Source organism: Dipodomys merriami, unplaced genomic scaffold (assembly GCF_024711535.1).
Source record: "Dipodomys merriami isolate MVZ:Mamm:240054 unplaced genomic scaffold, mDipMer1.0.p SCAF_33, whole genome shotgun sequence".
Classification (NCBI taxonomy): domain Eukaryota; kingdom Metazoa; phylum Chordata; class Mammalia; order Rodentia; family Heteromyidae; genus Dipodomys; species Dipodomys merriami.
The window spans coordinates 3,331,326-3,350,306 of record NW_027204826.1 but is presented as its reverse complement, the minus strand read 5'-3'; the positions used below and the strand labels follow the sequence as shown (position 1 = coordinate 3,350,306).

The following is an 18,981-nucleotide window of genomic DNA, read 5'->3' as shown; positions in this document are numbered from 1 at the left end:
GGGGCTTGGGCCGGGGAGTCTGGACACCGTGGCCTACTGAGCGCGCGCACACACACCGACAGAGGTCCTGATCACAGCTTTATTGGGGTGCTAGTTATGGTTCCCCAAGAGCTGCAGGGCTTCACCACCTGATCTGGACCCCAGGGGGCCGTCTCCAGGCAGGGCAAATGTGGGCACAAATCCCCGCAGCTATGCACTGACAGCAGGTTCCAGTTCTGGTTTTTTCCCTGGCCCAGTGTGGCAGGCAGTGCCCATGGGCATGTGCCCCGCTTCTTCCCCCCCTCCCCCCACGCTGGGGCCGTGAGGCGCTGATACTAAACAGGCCCTCCCTCGCTGACACCCTCGGGTGGAGACCAGCCCTTGCCCCACCAACTCCTCCAAGTCCACGGTGCCAGGGCCACCCCCGTGCCTGCACCCCTCAAGAAGCCGGCCTGTCCTTCGTGGGCACAGCACAAGGACACCTAATCCTGAATAAGGCTTTAAGCACAAGCCCCAGGTCCTTTGCAGGGCGGGGCCAGAACAGCTGGCGCTTCTGGCGCAGCTGGGTGGGCCAGGGCCCCTCGGTGGCCCCACAGGCAAGCTGGGTGGAGCCAGCCACCTTTTGGCATCTGCCTGATGACCGAAGTTCAGATCCTGGTGAGAGAAGTGGAACAGCGCGGGTGACAGGGCAGCGCGGGTGGGCGGGAGTGGGGTGGGACCACAGGGGCAGTGGGCAAAAGCACCAGGCTCCCCTGGCCTCCCCCCCCAAGACTGCTATATAAAAGCTGCACCCGAGCATCTGGGCCCAGCCCAGCGGAAGCTGCAGGCAAGCGCACACTGGCTCGACCACTGTCACCTGTCACCTGTGCTGCAGTCCTCTCCCCTGCCCCAACGCCAGCTGCCCGCGCGGCCTGTGATGGAATGCAAAGACGAGAACGCCCAGTCCTGCAGAGGCGAGGCCAAGCGCCAGTCCAGCGACGGAGGGGCTGGGAGGGCCGCGGGGGCCGGGGCGGTGCCCCTGGTGGCCAGTCAAGTGTCTGGTTCAAGGAGGGGGGGGAGGGGGACACAGAGTCACCACTGAGGTGTGGGCCATGTCACCAGACCCCAAAGGCGCGAGCTGGAGCCGGGGCTGTAAACCTGAAACAGTCTGAGAGCTGCCTGTTCTGTAAACAAAGGCCCACAAGTGTGGGCACAGAGCGCGGTGGGGCCTGGGGCCCTAGGCCGAGTGTAGCGGGATGACGAACTTGCAGCCGAAGGGCGAGTGGTAGCTGATGCCCGCCTCCTGGAACACCTGCTGCGGGATGCCGATGTCGCACAGGTAGACGCGGCCGGCGCGCTCCCCCAGGGGCAGCGGCAGCCCCAGCGCCAGGGACCACTTGGCGTCGATGCCCTGCTCCAGCTCGTGCACCGGCGGGTCAATGCTCAGCACCGGAGCCCGGTTCTGGTTGGCCCAGGCCACAGCCGCCTTGTACCAGGGCTGGTCCCGCAGGAAGGCGTTCTCGGGGCAGTCCAGGCAGTTGATGACCAGGTCCACGGGGCTGGTGGGCAGATCTGGGGGTGCAGAGAGAGCGTGGGGAAGGAGCTAGAACAGAGCTCCACCAGGGCGGGGCCAGTGGTCCGAGCGGGGGGGGGGGGGGAAGGGGGTCACTCCATGGCCCCTGACGCAGTGTCTCGGGGCCCTGTGCTCCCAGCACACGGAACATGAGATCAGCCTCTACTGACTCCCAAGGGCCTCTCCCCTTCTCAAGCCCAGACCTGTGACCCACAAACACCACGAACGCCCCATCTCCTGACCCCTCCCAGCGTAAGCACCACAGAAAGCCAAGCCACAAGTGAACCTAGCGCAGCAGCAGCTGTCCCAGAGGCGGGGAAAGGTGAGGCTCAGGGAGGAGGCGGCCAAGGGACTCGCAAGCACATTTGCTTTCCTGCCTGTCACCCCTGGGGGCGCTGCTGGACAGGAAACATGGTCTGCACCCAGGCCTCCCGAGGGGGCGCCAGCCCCCGCGCTCACCTTTGAGGCTGGACACCTGCTGGCCTTGGGTCTTGCTGAAGAGGGACAGCTCGTTGGTGATGGACTCCAGCATCTTGACGAAGTTGGGCAGGAAGAGGATGACCTGCACGTCGTGGTTGGCGAGGTGCCGCCCGCAGCTGATGCCCTGAGCGCCCTTCACGTGCGGCCCACACAGCACGGCCACCGCCGGCCTCTGGTGCACGTTCTTAGGGTTCAACCTGGAGTGGGGGACAGAGGCCATGACTGGCTGGGCACTGGTGGCTCAGATCTGAGGTCAAGGTTCAAAGCCAGCCTGGGCAGAAAAGTCCACGAGACTTTTTTTTTCCTGTGCCAGTCCTGAGCTTTTTTGCTCAAGACAAATGCTTGACCACTTGAGCCACAGCACCACTTCCAGCTTTTTTGAGTAGTTTACTAGACATAAGAGTCTCAGGCTGGGAAGGTGGTTCAGTGGTAGAGCGCTTTGCCTTGCATGCATGAAGCCCTGAGTTCAATTCCTCAGCACCACATCAGCAGAAAAAGCTGCAGGTGGCGCTGTGGCTCAAGTGGTAGAGTGCTAGCTTTGAGGTGAGCTGAGGGACAGCGCCCAGGCCCTGAGTTCAGGCCCCACGACCAGACAAAAAAAGTCTCAGGGACTTTCCTGCCCAGCTGGCTTCGAACCATGATCCTCAGATCTCAGCCTCCTGAGTAAACTAGATTATAGGCATGAGCCACTAGCGCCCAGCTGCATGAGACTATTATCTCCAATAAATCAGCAAAAAGCCAGAAGTAGAGCTATAGAAGTTGTAGAACACCAGCCCTTAGCAAAAAAATTCAGGGACAGTGCCCAGATACTGAGTTCAAGCTCCAGGATAGGTAGCAGAAAGAGAGAAAAGAAAATAAAGCAGGGGCTGGGAAGGTGGCTCAGTGGTAGAGCGCTTGCCTTGCATGCCTGAGGCCCTGGGTTTGATTCCTCAGCACCACATAAGCAAAAAGAAAAAAGCCGGAAGTGGCGCTGTGGCTCAAGTGGTAGAGCGCTAGCCTTGAGCTGAAGAGCTGAGGGACAGCGCCCAGGCCCAGAGTTCGGGCCCCACGACTGGACCCCCCCAAAAAAAGAAAAGCAAACAGAGGCGCCTGCGGTTCTCGCACTGGAACTGGGCTCTCGGAGGGCTCGGGCCGCACTCCCCATCCACTCAAGGCCGCTTCCGAGCCAGCGCTCCGGGACCGCAGCGGGACTGTGTGAAGGCCACGGGAAAAGCTGCCCGGCCTGCGGCACGCGCCAAGCCGCAAGATTCGCACTGGGTTCCATTCACGCGGTGAGGAGCCCGTGGCGAGGCCGCGGCACGCGCACGGGAGGGGCTCACCTGTTGGGGCCCCCAAGGAGGGTGAGCGCCATCTGGCTGGCGCACACGCCGGTCATCTCCAGCCTCCGCTCCAGCGTCAGCCCGTGCTTCTCAGCCACTGATAGCAGCTTCTTGTGCAGCTCGTACGAGACGCTGGGCACCACCAGGCCCGAGTCTGTGGTGAGAGAGCAGCAAGGCATGGGCGTGGCCATGTACACTGCACCCCACACCACCCGCGCCGCCGGCCATCATGAAGGCGCTGCCCCACCCGTCCCTCCAGACCCCAGCCTGAGTGGCTGGGATTGCAGGCGGAGCTGCTGGCGCCCGGCTGGCAGAATCACCATGTGAGCATGAGTGATCACAGCAGCCGCTGCGGCGGGTGGCGCCATGCTGGGCACCGGGTCTGTTTTGGGCAGTGGCCACACTTTCCAAACCACCAATCACGGCCGGCTGCAGACTGAGCTGCTGCTGCTGCACCTTGTGCGCCAGCAACTGGTATCGGCGGACCCTGCGACCTGCCCCAGCCACCGACGCCCCCAGACCGCACACATGCCCACATACACCCCCAGAACACGCCCAGAGTGCTTCCTAGATGTGCACATTCATCCCCAGATCCACCCGAACTCTCTCTCTCTCTCTCTCTCTCTCTCTCTCTCTCTCTCTCTCTCTCTGGGCCAGTATGGGGCTTGGATCAAGGGCTTTGCCGGGCTCAGCCTGCTTGCTCTGCCGGCGCTCTACCCCTGGAGCCACGCCGCCAGCCTAGCTTTTTTGTTGCTTCATTGGAAATGGAGTCTCACCTTCCTGCAGCGCTTAAGGTGGAGCCCACAGCTTGATGCACACTAGCCAAGCACGCCACCACGCCACGCTGCCGCACCACCATGCAGGCCACCACCCGCGCGACACGCCAGTCATGCATCACAGACGCAGCGGCGCCGCCCCGCCCCGCCCCGAGCTGTCCCTAAGCACTGCGTTTGGAATTTGAAGTCATGAGTGGAAATTCTTGGGAAGCCTCCCGCCCTCTTGTGTTCTCCGGGCCCCTCACTGAGTGCACAGCGCTCACACTGAGGACACACGCGTGTGCACACGCACATCTGTCTCCACAGAATTTCGAGGTCCAAGTCCGGATCCTGGGAGCCTGATCGGTAGGGGAGCGCGCAGGGGAAGCGGACACTGTCCGCAGGGGAGGCGCGCACAGGGCGGCCGCGGCCTGTGGCTGCGGACACAGCCGCCCCGTCCAAGGACCCAAGAGCGTTGCACAGATCCGCGTCTGCCTCCGGAGCGGCCTGCGCCGGCGGCCAGCAGCCCGCGCGCGCGCAGCAGCCTCCACGGGCCACTGCTGGAGGACGAGGTGCGATCAGAGTCACCCAGCTCCGCCTCGAGCCCAGCCCGCCCTGGACGTACTCGCAGCGGCCAGGGAAAGCCTTGGCCACCCCAGGCTTCACAGCCTCATCAGGAAAAATGAATGGAGAATGGCGCTTGAGCCACAGCGCCTCGCCTGGCTCTTTTGTGCTTGGTTAGAGATGAGTCCCACAGACTTTCCTATCAGGGCTGGCTCTGAACTGTGATCCTCAGCTCTCAGCTCCTGAGGAGCTGCGGTTTTATCTTCTATTGTAACCTGCCGAGGCTGGAGCCTGCAGCCGGGCAGCCACGCACGCCACGCACAGAAGGAATCCCTGGGAAAGACAGAAGTCGCTCCATCCACTCCAAGCAGTGCAGGAAGGGCCTTGGGCATCAGCCTCTCCACTGGTGACACAGGAAGCCACACTGCCCAGCGCTGCTGGGCTTCCATCCCCTGGCTGTTCCTACAGCGTGTCACAGGCCACACACAAGGGCCAAGGACAAGGACCACCGCATGTGCTCTGAGCTGTGTCAGCAGCCGTTACAGGACAGGAGTCCCATGAGAAGAGAACTTCCACTTCCATCATGAAAATCCGGCCAGGCAGGATGGCTCACGCCTGTAATCCTACTCAAGAGCCCAAGATCACAAGAAGCATGTTTGATGTGAACCTGGTCAAAAGTGCATGAGAGCCGGGCGCCGGTGGCTCACGCCTGTCATCCTAGCCACTCAGGAGGCTAGACCTGAAGATCGCAGTTCAAAGCCAGTCTGGGCAGGAAAGTCCATGAGACTCTTATCTCCAATAAAGCATTAGAAAACCAGAAGTGGCGCTGCGGCTCAAGTGGTAGAGCGCTCACCTTGAGCTGAAGAGCTGAGGGACAGCGCCCGGCCCAGAGTTCAAGCCCCATGACCAAAAAAAAAAAAGTGCATGAGACCCCGTGTCAACAGACAGTGGTATGTGCCTGTCAGGCCAGCTAAGAAAGCCAAGTATAAATAAGAGGACTGCAGTCCAGGCTGACCTGAGCACACAGCTAGATCCTAGCTCAAAAATAAGCAAAGGAAAAAGGGCTGGGGCTGGAAGCATGGCTCAACTGAAAGATGCCTATCCAGCAGAAGACGCTCTGGGTTCAAACCTAGTGCCACACTCACACTCAGAACAGCAGGGTGGCTCCCACCTGCCATCCCAGCTACTCAGGCAACTGAGACCCGAGGATGATGGTTTGAAGCCAGCCCAGGCAGCAAAGTCCATGGGGCTATCTCCAATTAACTAGCAAAAAGCCAGAAGTGGAGGTGTGGCTCCAGTGGCAGAGCACTGGCCTTTAACACAAAAGTTCAGGGACAGGGCCCAGGCCCTGAACTCTAGCCTAGGACTGACCCACAAACACACGAAGCACGGAGGAAACAGAAATCAACTGTCATTACATTCCCAGACCTCCGTGACTACCGACACACTACCGTGCCACCTCGTGACGCTAGCCAGCCAAACGCTCGGCCATCCTGCGCGGCCTCAAGGAGACCAGGACAACCGGGGAAACCGAGCCTCCGTCTCCATCATCCCTTCTGGGTAGCACGCAGAGGCGGCGGCAGGAAGGCGGCGTGAGCCCATCCAACGACCTGACCTGGGCATCCGTGCTCCCTACAGATCCGACCACCGGCTCGAGGCGTCAGCCATCCCTGCGGATCCCACACCTGATCTGGGAGTCTGTGTGTCTACTCCTCGTAACTGGGCAAATGCTAAGAACACGAAGGCCGGCGGGGCCAGCGCTCACCGGTGCAGAACTCCTTGCTGCCGTTGTGGGGCACAGTGATGCGGCGGTAGACGATGGGCTCGGCCTCCAGGATGTTCTCGTCGTGCCGGTACCGCGCGGGCCTCTCGCTCGGGACGCCCCGGGCGCGGGCGCCCCCCCGCCGCTCGTACGTGTCGATCTCCTCGAACACAGCCGCCTTGTCGAAGAGGGCCAGGTTGCCCTCGAAGTCGAAGTCCGTGTCAGGGATCTCGTCGATGTCGTCCCCGAAGCACTCATCGTCCTTGCTCTTCATCTGGCCATTCTTCAGGCCGCTTTTCTTTGGCGTGGCCTGGCTCGGGTGTCGGCTACTAGATGACCCTGGAGGAGGATCCCGTGGGTCAGTGCCAGGCACAAGTGGAAAATGGGGACAGTGCAGTAATAATCACAGAAAGGGAAGCGGTTCTGAAACCTGCAAGTAGCAAAACCCACCACAAACCCTGTAAGCTGGCAGATGTCAGACATCGTCCAATCACCGCCAAGGAACACAGAATGGACAGCCTGTGGCCCTGGCTGGGCACCATGGCTCATCCCTGGAATCCTCGCTGCTCAAGAGGATAAAACCTGGAGATCAGCTCAAAGCCAGCCTAGCCAGACAGGTCTGTGACTCTTCTCTCCAACCAACCAGCAAAATGCTGAATGGGAGGCACGGCTCAGATGGTAGAATGTCAGCCTCAACTGGCAGTGTCAGCCATGAGCAATCAACTAAGGGAGAGGGAATAAGAGGCCCTGAGTTCAAGCCTCAATGCCAGCACACAAGACAAAAAAACCGTACTGTTTCCTAGCAAGGGAGCATCTTCTCATCGTATGACGGAGCTCTCCAAATACCTCTCTCTCTATGGCTGCGCAGCCTCAGCCTCCTGATGCACGCTTCCGCCTCACACTGGCACAGCCGCCAGCACGTGCCTCTCACCACACTGCCCTGTTTAGGAAGCCAAGTTCTTGTTCTCACCCTAAGGAGCTTCTATACCCACAGATAGCAGAGTCCACGCCATTCACACCTCTCACCCACGTCTAGCCTGGTAGACCACAAGTCTCTGCTAAATTTGGAGATCCAAACAGATGCATCAAAAAACAAGATGAGGGGCTGGGAAGGTGGCTCCGTGGTAGAGTGCTTGCCTTGCATGCATGAGGCCCTGGGTTTGATTGCTCAGCACCACATAAGCTGAAAAAGCTGGAAGTGGCGCTGTGGCTCAAGTGGTAGAGCTCTAGCCTTGAGCTGAAGAGCTGAGGGACAGCGCCCAGACCCAGAGTTCAGGCCCCAGACCAACAACAACAACAACAAAATGCCAGCAAGTTGCAGAGCACTGGTGCTCACGCCTGTAATCCCAGCTGCTCAGGAAGCTAAGATCTGAAGATCATGGTCCAAAAGCCAGCCTGGGCAGAAAAACCCCCATGAAACTCTTATCTCCAATTAACCACTCAAAAACTGGAAGTGGTGCTGTGCTCAAAGTTGTAGAGCGCTAGCCTTGATCACAAAGAGGCTCAGGGACAGCGCCCAGCCCAAGTTCAAGCCCCACAACTGACAAAAACAAAAACAAAAAAGTGCTGGCAAATTTGTGTGCTAGAAAAGGGCAGCAAAGCCAGGTGCTGGTGGCTCACACCTGTCATCCCAGCTACTCAGGAGGCTGAGATCTGAGGATCACGGTTCAAACCCAGCCCAGGCAGAAAAGTCCGTGAGACTCTTACCTCCAATAAACCCCTCGAAAACCAGAAGTGGCACTGGGGCTCAAGCAGTAGAGCGCTTGCCTTGAGCTGAAAATCAGTGCCCAAGCCCAGAGTTCTAGCCCCACAACCATCAAAAAAAAAAAAAAATAGGGCAGCAGGAAAAGGTGGACAACAACAATGCAGGTGGACACTGGGTGCCAATGGCTCACGCCTGTCATCCTAGCTACTCAGGAGGCTGAGATCTGAGTATCGTGGTTCAAAGCCAGTCCAGGCAGGAAAGTCCATGAGATACTCATCTAATTATCTACCAGAAAACCAGAAGTGGTGCTGTGGCTCAGGTGGTAGAGTGCTCACCTTGAGCAGAAGAGCTCAGGGACAATGCCTAAGGCCCAGGGTTCAAGCCCCACAACCGACAAAAAAAGAATGCAGGTGAGCATTGGGGGCTAGGGTTTCAAGGCAGGTGGACATGCGCAACACCAACACACATGAAGTAACCACAACTACATGGGGAGACGAAACACATAATCACTGCACACCACCACACACAGAAGAAAGGGCCGGGGGGGGGGGAGGGGGGAAGCGATCCCGCTCACAGGAAACCCAGCTCCACAGGCCAGGAGACAGATCCACAAGGACGCTCACGTCTGTCAGTGCAGCGACTTGGCGGGGCTGAGATCTGAGGGTGATGGTTCAAAGCCAGCCTGGGCAAGAAAGTCCATGAGACTCTTACCTCCAATAAGCTAGCAAAAACAAAAAGCCAAAAATGGAGCTGTGGCTCAAGTGGTAGAGCACTAGCCTTGAGCAAGAGCAGCTCAGAACCAGCACACAGGCCCTGAGTTCAAATGCTATTCCCCCCTCAAAAAATACAAATAAGGAAAGATCCCAGAATAAAGAGCCGAGCACCGCAGGCCCTGAGTTCCAGCTCTCCCCGGTCTCCTGACATCCGCCCTGCCAAGCCGCCACCCGCTCTGGCAAGCTCACAGCTGTCAGCACCAGGCCGATGGCAATGTGCAGCACTGATTGCTGCAGAGAATGTGAATGCACGGTGCACAATCTCTGAAGGTGGAAGAAGAAAAGCGGGTAGCTGGTGACACCTTTGCGCCACGCCATACAAATGAACGGCTATTGGGGGGAGAGAGGAAAAAATAAAACACTCCTTGGGAATTTCAAGTGCAGAGAAAAGCAGAGGAGACATGTACAAGGGCAGGGAAAGATGGAGGACAGCAGGCTAGACGCTCGGCTGTGCTGATCCACTTGCACACACACACAGACACACTAGAGCCGAGTGAGCAAGCTGGCCGTGGCGGTTGGAGGGCGAAGGCTCTGGGGATGATGGAGCCAGCATGCCGCCACGGGTGGGGGCTGGGCGCTTCCTGTGCCACTTTCCTGCCAGCTCTGGCAGAGGCTTTGGAGCAGGGCGTCTGGTACTAGCCCATCGTTGTGCAACCCTCATGTGCTTATTCATGGATTTGCCACATGTGTTGTAACGGAGACCTCTGTCCTGCACTCTGCATGCGACAGGGCGCACTGCACACGTGTCCCACACAGTCTAGCGACCCCAGGCCTCCAGAGGGCACCTGTGCACACAACACTCACCGATGACCTCCCACGTTCCAGGAAGCACACCCAGAGAAACAAAGTCAGGAGGGCCACATGACATTAGATGGGGGATCCCCAAAGCCAGGTACGCTCGCTCTGCCCCTTCCGCCATGAAGGCGGAACTGCACCCCTTTCCATCTCCTGGAGGGGCAGCCGAAAGGGAAATCTGTGGACAGAACCCTGCCTACATCCAAATGTGTTCCACGCCAGCCTCCACCTTCCATGTTCTTCAGGGCAGTTCACGGCAACCCCAGTCACGCATCTTAGTCGCGTGATCCCACAAGGGTCGCCTCTCAGCTGCCCCGGCGCCAGGTTTAGCTCCGACACAGGATTTAAGCCTGCTTTGCCCTCACACAGGGATCTACGCTCTTTTCTGACTTTTTGGTGGCACTGAGAGGGTTTGACCACGCCTCCAGTCCTCTTCTGCACTTGGCATTTAAAACGGGGTCTTGCTTTCTGCACAGGTCTTTGCCTGGATTACGATCCTCCTATTTTATACTTCTAGCTGCAGCTGGGATGGCAAAGCATGTGCCACCATGCCCAGCTTCTTCCATTGAGATGGGAGTCTCAAAAACATTTTTGCCTAGACCTAAAATTGCAACCCTTTTGATCTCAGCCTCCTGTATAGCAGTGGGATTATCTGTGTGAGCCACCGTGCCCAAGCCACAAACCCATAGTCTTTCTTCTTTTTGTTAGTCCTGGGTCTTGAACACAAGGCACCGTTCTTTCACTCTACCACTTGAGCCACCACACCACTTGCAGCTTTTTCTGTTTATGTGGTATTGACAAACCCATGGTTTCATGCATGCTAAGCAAGCACTCCACCACTAAGCCCCAGCCCCAGCCCCAATAGTCTTTTTGTTGGGCTAGCACTCTACCACTTGAGCCACAGCTGAACTTCCAGCTTTTGGGTAGTTAACTGGAGATAAGAGTCTCAGATTTGCCGGGCGCTGGTGGCTCACGCCTGTAATCCTAGCTACTCAGGAGGCTGAGATCTGAGGATCGCGGTTCAAAGCCAGCCCGGGCAGGAGAGACCGTGAGACTCCTATCTCCAATAAACCATCAGAAAACCGGAAGTGGCGCTGTAGCTCAAGTGGTAGAGCGCTCGCCTTGAGCTGAAGAGCAGAGGGACAGCGCCCAGGCCCAGAGTTCAAGCCCTACGACCGACAAAAAAAAAAAAAAAAAGAGTCTCAGATTTTCCTACCTGGGCTGGCTTTGAACCGTGATCCTCAGATCTCAAGTCTCCTGCGCAGCTAAGATTATAACTGAGAGCTACCAGTGTCTGGTAGGTGGTACTGGGTTTTGAACTTGGAGCCTTGTACTTATTGGCAGGTGCTCTACCATCTGAGCCATGCCGAGCTAGCAATAACTTTTTCCTTTCCCACTGGTTGTTCATTAGCTGCTATCAGTTCTGGAAGGGGCAGATTTCACAGTTACCTTTCCATATATTTACAATGTATTTTAAGGAATGTCACCTCCTCTATCACTCTCCCCACTCCCTTCAACTAAGAATTTTTTCAAAGTACAATCCTATTCATTTAAGGAGCACAACAGCAAGTCTGTCCTGCTTCACAACGAGCACACAACCAAACACGTCACAAAGATCACAAAGCCTAGCCAGTCCTGGCAGACCCCTGATGACTCCACGTGGGCACACAGCAATCAGCAAGCCGTGACGCTTGCGTGGGGACAGCAGTGCACACCACCTCGCGGCCTAGTGAAGAAGGAAACACAGGACACTGGAACGAAAGCAAATTCCTCCCCAGGCACTTGCTCTCTGAAAGGATGGGGTCAGGTAACAGGCAAAAGACACTCAAGAGTTCCCTGAAGAACTCCAGGGCGCACTCAGCCACACATCACTGCCATCACTGGTTAGACTTAAACAACACTACAGTGGGTGATGAGTCAATGAACATTAGATGGCTGACATTTCCTGAAGAAGGGAGGGGAGGTCCGGGCATGCTCATGTAACCTCTAACAGCCCAGCATCCCGAGGATGCCCTGGAGTGACTGAACCATGCTATCTTTGTACCCTTTTACTTTCTTTTTTTCTTTGGCAGTCCTGGGGCTTGAACTCTGGGCCTAGGCACTGTCCCTGAGCTGCTTCTGCTCAAGTCTAGTGCTCTATCACTTAAGTCACAGCACCACTTCCGGCCTTTTCTGAGTTTACTGGAGATCATAGTTTCCCGGACTTTCCTGCCCGGGCTGGCTTCAAACTGCAAACTTCAGTCCTTAAATCTTAGCCTCCTGAATCGCTAGGATGACAGACATGAGCCACCGGAGCCGGGCTCCTTGTCCCCTTTTTATAACTCGAGCGCTAGTGGTAAAGGATGTGCAGCCTGAGAGGTGAGATGAAGCAAGGAGTGGCTCACACGAGTTGTGCCGGCGGCGGAAGCTCTTGGCCTGGCTCAGGGACTCCACGTGCCGGTCCACGTAGCTCCTGGAGCACTGCTGCTGAGGGGAGACGGCCACGTCCTGGCTCCTGGCGTCTGTCCTCTTTGGGATGTTCTGGGGCGCACTGCAGGAAGAGGCTGGCTTCTTGACCAACTTGCCTGGGCCATTCTGGCTGATACCCATTTGGTATCCAACACCAGAGAGGCCTGATTCTGTCTGATGAAGGTCCCCAAAATGGTGGTTGTCTCCAGGACCCGGTATCTCCAAGATTTTTAATTCTGTAATGTCACCTGCCCTAAAATACACAAAAGAGTCCAAGTCTCCAAACAGTGATAAAAAGAAAGCCACTGGGGCCAGTGACACACGGCCGTCCCTTAGCAGAACAGCATTCCAGTGATACCACAAGCAGAACTCAGGAAAAGTGGCAGAGCTCGTAGAGACACCCATGTTCAATTCGTACAGCATGGACTTGTTTTCAAGAGTCTGCTGTTCATTATGATCACATTATCCCCTCAGACTTCCATAATGTGTACTGGCTTCTGCTTTTTGTTGTAGTTGCTGCACCAGTCCTGGGGCTTGAATTCAACGCCTGGGCACTGTCCCTGAGTTTCTTTTGTTCAAGGCTAGCGCTCTACCACTTGAGCCACAGCGCCACACCTGGCTTTTTTGTTTATGTGGTACTGACGAGTGGAACCCAGGGGCTCATGCATGCTAGGCGATCACATCACTGAGCCACACTCCCATCCTGGCTTCTGCTTTATCCATTGAGTCTCTCAGTCGCTCAGTCAACAAACTGTGAGCATACTATGTCTGCCTATGGCAGGACAGCCATGCAAAGAGACAAAAGGCTGCCGGTGCCCGCAGACCCATAAACACGAATACACAATCTGTGCAATGGCAGAAGGATGCGCAGGTAAAAGGATGCACTAGAAAACCTAAAAGCAGCCGGGCACCGGTAGCTCACACCTGTCATCCTAGCTACTCAGGAGGCTGAGATCTGAGGATCACAATTCAAAGCCAGCCCATTCAGGAAAGGCCATGAGACTCTGATCTCCAATAAACCACTAGAAAATCGGAAGTGGTGCTGTGGCTCAAGTGGTAGAGTGCTTGCCTTGAGCTGAAGAGCTGAGGGACAGCCCAGGCCCAGAGTTCAAGCCTCATGACCGACAAAAAAATAAAACAAGAAAAGAAAACTTAAAAGCAGTGGGGCATGGGTAGCTCAGGAAGCTGTGACCTAAAGACTGTGGTTTGAAGCCAACCCCCAGGCAGAAATAGTCTATGAGTTGTTGTTGTTGTTGTTGTTTTTTGGGGGGAGGTCATGGGGCTCAAACTCAGGGCCTGGGTGCTAGCTAGGATTACCGGCATGAGCCATCAGAACCCAACAATCCCTGAGTTTTTTTTGCTGGAGGCTAGCACTCTACCACTTTGAGCCTCAGTTCCATTTCTAATTTCTGGTGGTTAATTGGAGATAAGAGTCCCATGGCCTTTCCTGCCTGGGCTGGCTTTGAACCGTGATCCTCAAATTGCAGCCTTCTGAGTAGCCAGGATGACAGGCATGAGGCACCACGAGACTCTTATCTCTCAATTAGCCACCAAAAATGCTGCAAGCAGAGCTGTGCCTCAAGTGATAAGAGCACTAGCCTTCAGCAAAAAAATTCAGGGATTGCTGGGTGCAGGTGGCTGATGTCCATAATCCTAGCTACTCAGGAGGCTGAGGCTGAGGACCTAAGGATCACAGTTCAAAGCCAACTAGGGTAGGAAAGTTTATGAGATTTATCTTCAATAAATTACCAAAAAAGCCAGACTGTGACTCAAGTGGTGGAGCACTACTCTTAAGCCTAGGCCCTGAGTTCAAACTCCAGGACCAGCAAAAAGAAAAAAAAAAGCTTACGGACAGCGACCAAGTCATGATTTTAAATCCAGTACTGGCGTGCAAGCATGCTTATGTATACACACCACACACACACACACACACACACACACACACACACACACACACACACACACACACACACACACAGGCACACATAAACTATTATACCATTCTACAAAGAGATACTTTTATGCTGGGGAAGAAAATTGATAAGGATGTTTGATGTGAGAAAAATAATGCAAAATTTAGACTAAAAAACAAAAACTCTGAAAGCATAAAACCAAGGTTATGCTGAATTTAAATAACATCAGGTTGGGCTGGGAAGGTGGCTCAGTGGTAGAGCGCTTGCCTTGCATGCCTGAGGCCCTGGGTTCGATTCCTCAGCACCACATAAGCAAAAAGAAAAAAGCCGGAAGTGGCACTGTGGCTCAAGTGGTAGAGCGCTAGCCTTGAGCTGAAGAGCTGAGGGACAGCGCCCAGGCCCAGAGTTCAGGCCCCACGACTGGACCCCCCCCCCAAAAAAATAAATAAATAAATAAAAAATAACATAAGGTTGCGTGCCAGTCAGAGATGAGAGTGAGGAAATAAAAACAAGGGTGAGGAACTCCTGGCTGCTCAGCCGAGCTGGTGGTCAGCCGGTGTCTGTGCCAGGTGTGCGTGGGAGACAGCGGCCGAGCTCACACCCGTGCCTCCGGAGCTCACTGTCAACTACTCCTGCCACACCAGCCCCACCACACAGCCCGGGAGCGGAGCAGGCTGCCCCGCCCCATGCAGGGGCTCCATGGGGACTCACCTGAAGGTGACCTCTGGCACCAGACACTTTACTCCATTGTGGAAAGGCCTGGTGAGGGAAATGGTCTGGCTGACCTGGTCCACCGCTGACACTCTGCCCTGATAGACGCCCAAGCTGTCCCCGCAGTTGATGGACACGATACTGCCCAGCCAGTCTGTAGCCATGGTTCCCATGAGACCGTGGAGAGGACAAGGAACCACTCCTGACACCTGGGGGAACAGACACAGCCCTGGTTAAATGAACAAATATTACATCAGGCTCTGGACCATCAGCTCCTGCACATCATTAGGTTATGAAGCATAAAAACCACAAAATTTTTTGGCAAGAATATGTACATTAATATTGCTAAACATAGCTGGGCGCCGGTGGCTCAATCCTAGCTACTGAGGAGGCTAAGATCTGAGGATCGAGGTTCAAAGCCAGCCCGGGCAGGAAAGTCCGTGAAACTCTTATCTCCAATACACCACTAGAAAACCGGAAGTGGCACTGTGGCTCAAGTGGTAGAGAGCTCGCCTTGAGCTGAAGAGCGCAAGGACAGCGCCCAAGCCCAGAGTTCAAGCCGCACAACCAACAAAAACAACAACAACAACAAAAATATATATGTATATATTACTAAACGTGTTCAAAGATGCAGTAATTGCTTTAAAGTGCATGCACTAAAGATAATATTGACCAGACAGCATTTCACTGAGACTATACTGAGGCTATAACCCACTTGTATTTCAAAAAAACCTATTATCAAAATACTTTGGGGCTGGGAAGGTGGCTCAGTGGTAGAGAGCTTGCCTTGCATGCCTGAGGCCCTGGGTTTGATTCCTCAGCACCACATTAGCAAAAAGAAAAAAGCCAGAAGTGGCGCTGTGGCTCAAGTGGTAGAGCGCTAGCCTTGAGCTGAAGAGCTGAGGGGCAGCGCCCAGGCCCAGAGTTCAGGCCCCACGACCGGACCCCCCCCAAAAAAAAAATACTTTCAAAGAGCCAGTGGCTATATATCTTAGCTACTCAAAAGGCTGAAATCTGAGAATCATAGTTCGAAGCCAGCTGGACAGATAAAACTACAAGACTCAGCTGCTGGTTGCTAGTAACTCACATCTGTCATCCTAGCTACTTAGAAGGCTGAGATCTGAGGACAACGGTTTGAAGCTAGCCCAGGAAAGTCTATAAGGCTTCTTACCTCCACATCAAAAACCTTGGCAGAGGAGCTGTGGCTCAAGTGGTAGAGCACCAGCATTGAGCAACAAAACTTAATGACAGCCCTCTGGCCATGACTTCAATCCCCAAGACCAGCACCAAAAATAAATAAATGCTAAAGAATCACAACCATACACAGTATATTTTCTGTCTACAACAGAAACTTAGCTGAGAGTAAGATATTTATAAAATATTCTCAAATATTTGGATAAAATTAAGCAAGATATTGCTGTTAACCATGCCACTCTGGTGGTTGGGATTCAAATACAGGGTGTTGTGCAAGCTAGACATGTACTCTACCAGTAAGCTAAAACCCATATGCAGCAAGACATATGTAGTGGGGCTTGAACTCTGGGCCTGGACGCTGTCCCTCAGCTCTTCAGCTCAAGGCTAGCACACTACTACTCGAGCAACAGAGCCACTTCTGGTTTTCTGGTGGTTAACTGGAGATAAAAGAGTCTCAAGGACATTCCTGCCCAGTCTGGCTTTGAACTGCGATCCTCAGATCTCAACCTCCTGAGTAACTAGGATTACAGACATGAGCCACTGGCACCGGGCTCCTTTAGCTTTTTTACTCAAGGCTGGAACTCTGCCAGTTGAAGCACAACTCCACGTAAGGCTCTTCAGTGGTAAACTGGAGATAAGTCTCATAGACATTTCATGCCCACGATGACTTCATACTGTAATCCTCAGATCTCAGCATTCTGAGTAGTTGGGACTACAGGCATGAGCACCAGCACCTGGTAACAGCCACTCAAACAAACTGGCATATACATGCCATGGGAGAAAAAAAGTACAAAGACCTTCCAATGATCAGACTGTATGTATATAATGACATTTGTGTAATTTTCTTGTAATTTCTTAAAACAGTATGTGAGGGGGCTGAGAATGTGGCTTACTGGCAGAGTGCTTGCCTAGCATGCATGAACCCTGGGTTCGATTCCTCAGTACCACATAAACAGAAAAAGGCAGAAGTGGTACTGTAGCTGAAGTAGTAGAGTGCTGGCCTTGAGCAAAAGAAGCTCAGAGACAGGGACTGGGAAGGTAGCTCAGTGGTAGAGCGCTTGCCTTGCATGCATGAAACCCTGGGTTCGATTCCTCAGTACCACATAAGCAAAAGGAAAAAAGCCGGAAGTGGCGCTGTGGCTCAAGTGATAGAGTGCTAGCCTTGAGCTGAAGAGCTGAGGGACAGCGCCCAGGCCCAGAGTTCGGCCCCATGACCGGACCTCCCCCCCCCCAAAAAAAAAAAAAAACACACAAAAAAAAGAAGCTCAGAGACAGTGCCCAGACCCTGAATTCAAGCCCTAGGACTGGAGGGAAAAAAACAAAACAAAAACTGCATATGATCTACAACTAACCTGAAATAAAAGTTTAAAACAAGTATGCCAAACAGGATGTTGGTGGCTAACACTTGTAATCCTACCAACTCAAGAGACTGAGATCTGAGGATTGTGCTTCAAAGCCAGCCTGGACAAGAAACCACCAAAAAAAAAAAAAAAAAAAAAAAAAAAAAAAGCTGGGAGTTCAGCTGCGGCTCAAGTGGTAACATTAGCATTGAGGAAAAAAAAAAAAAAAGTTGGGGGATAGGGCCAGGCCCGAAGTGAAGTCCCAGGTTCATTACCAATAAAGAAAGAAAAGTGGAAGATATGAGAGGGTTTCATTAGTAGACACTACTGTCTACAAACCATGGTGAGAAGCCACCAGTGCCTGGTTGTGTCTGTGTGCGTGCGCGCGCACACACACACACACGCACAGGCCAGTCCTAGAACTGGTGCTCTACCACTTGGGCCACAGCTCTACTTCCTCCATTTCTAATAAGTAGCCAATCATCAATACCTCACAAAAGGTTCTGACGATGAGAACTAGCAGACTTGCAAGGGCGCCGAGATGATTCCACAGCTGTGCCCGGGCAGGTGATTTCTCAGCCACCTCCCCGTCTCCCCCTCACCGCCCCCCCCAGCTCACCCCGCCCCCTCCTCCAGCTTCCAGCCGCGCCAAGGGGCGGTCCGCGCTCTTCCCAGACACTGTGCATCATTCAAAAGGGAAAGGCGAACGGAGAGCCGGGCGCCGGTGCTCACACCTGTAATCCTAGCTCCTCAGGAGCCTGAGATCTGAGGACTGAGACTCGATGACAGCCGGGGCGGGAAAACCCGCCAGACTCTCCTTTCCAATTAGCCAAAAGGGGTGGGGGTGGGGGAAAGAGCTGGAAATGGAGCTGCGGCCCAAGTGGTGCGGTAGCAGCTCCGAACGCTCAGCCAGAGAGCCACGCCCGGAGCCCAAGTCCCAGCACAGGCACCAAAACCAGGGGAAACTGAGGCAGGGAACGACGTCAGTCCCCCCCCCCCGACCACGGGTGTGCGAGGACCCGGGGGCCGCCTCCGCTCCCAGGACCCCGGTACCAGGCCCGGGACCCGCGCGCTCCGAGGCCCCCGGCTCCCGTCAGGGCCCACCAGGCCCGGCCTCCCCAGACGGCTGAACGCGAGCCCGCGGGAGCCCGGAAGCCCGCAGGGCCGCCGCCGCCGCGCTGGGCGTCCCGCTCGGCGCCGCCCGGCCGGGGGCTCCCCCGCGCACCTCACCGAGCCGACCTTGACGCGCGAAAACACCCACGGAGGGGCTCTTCGCACCCAGCCCACGGACGACGCCGCCGGAAACGCCCCCGCGCCCCACGCCGGCGCGCTCGCCGTCTGAGGTCACTTCCGCTGCGATTCGAGGGGCGGGGCGCGTGAGCGGAGGCAGGAGGGGGCGTGGCTATTGGGAGGGGGCGAGGCTCAAAGACACGCTCTAGTGGGCGGGGCTGGGACAGGGCGGAGCGCGTTGTGGGGGCGGAGCTTTCCCGGGGGCGGGGCGCGAGATGGGGCCGAGGTGGGCGGGGCGCGCGGGAAATTTGAGCAGCCGGAAGCAGGCGGCGGCGAGGGCGGAGCGCCGGAAGCCCACCAAGTCCGCTGGGGTCGCTAGGTCCTGAGCCTGCTCCACGGAGTCTGCGCAGTAGGTCGCGTCCCATCTCGCATCCTTTCCTGCAAATCCGGGGCAAAGCTGC

The 18,981-nt window shown here is 55.5% G+C and overlaps 1 protein-coding gene across 3 annotated transcripts; it reads right to left on the bottom strand.

Moving 5' to 3' along the window:
* Positions 1–65: 65 nt before the first annotated feature.
* On the bottom strand, positions 66–18,607 carry Edc3 (enhancer of mRNA decapping 3). Of its 3 annotated transcripts, none has more exons than XM_070042884.1 (7): positions 18,530–18,607; positions 14,757–14,965; positions 12,069–12,385; positions 6,415–6,750; positions 3,331–3,484; positions 1,991–2,208; positions 66–1,530 (listed from the first exon to the last, which is right to left on the bottom strand). In XM_070042884.1, exons 2-7 carry the CDS (start codon positions 14,927–14,929, stop codon positions 1,196–1,198), a joined length of 1,533 nt encoding a protein of 510 aa, XP_069898985.1. In that variant the 5' UTR covers positions 14,930–14,965; positions 18,530–18,607; the 3' UTR covers positions 66–1,195. The 3 variants fall into 3 exon arrangements, with proteins under 3 accessions (XP_069898985.1, XP_069898984.1, XP_069898986.1); XM_070042883.1 differs by having other exon boundaries at positions 18,516–18,594; XM_070042885.1 differs by having other exon boundaries at positions 18,521–18,579.
* Positions 18,608–18,981: the final 374 nt, after the last annotated feature.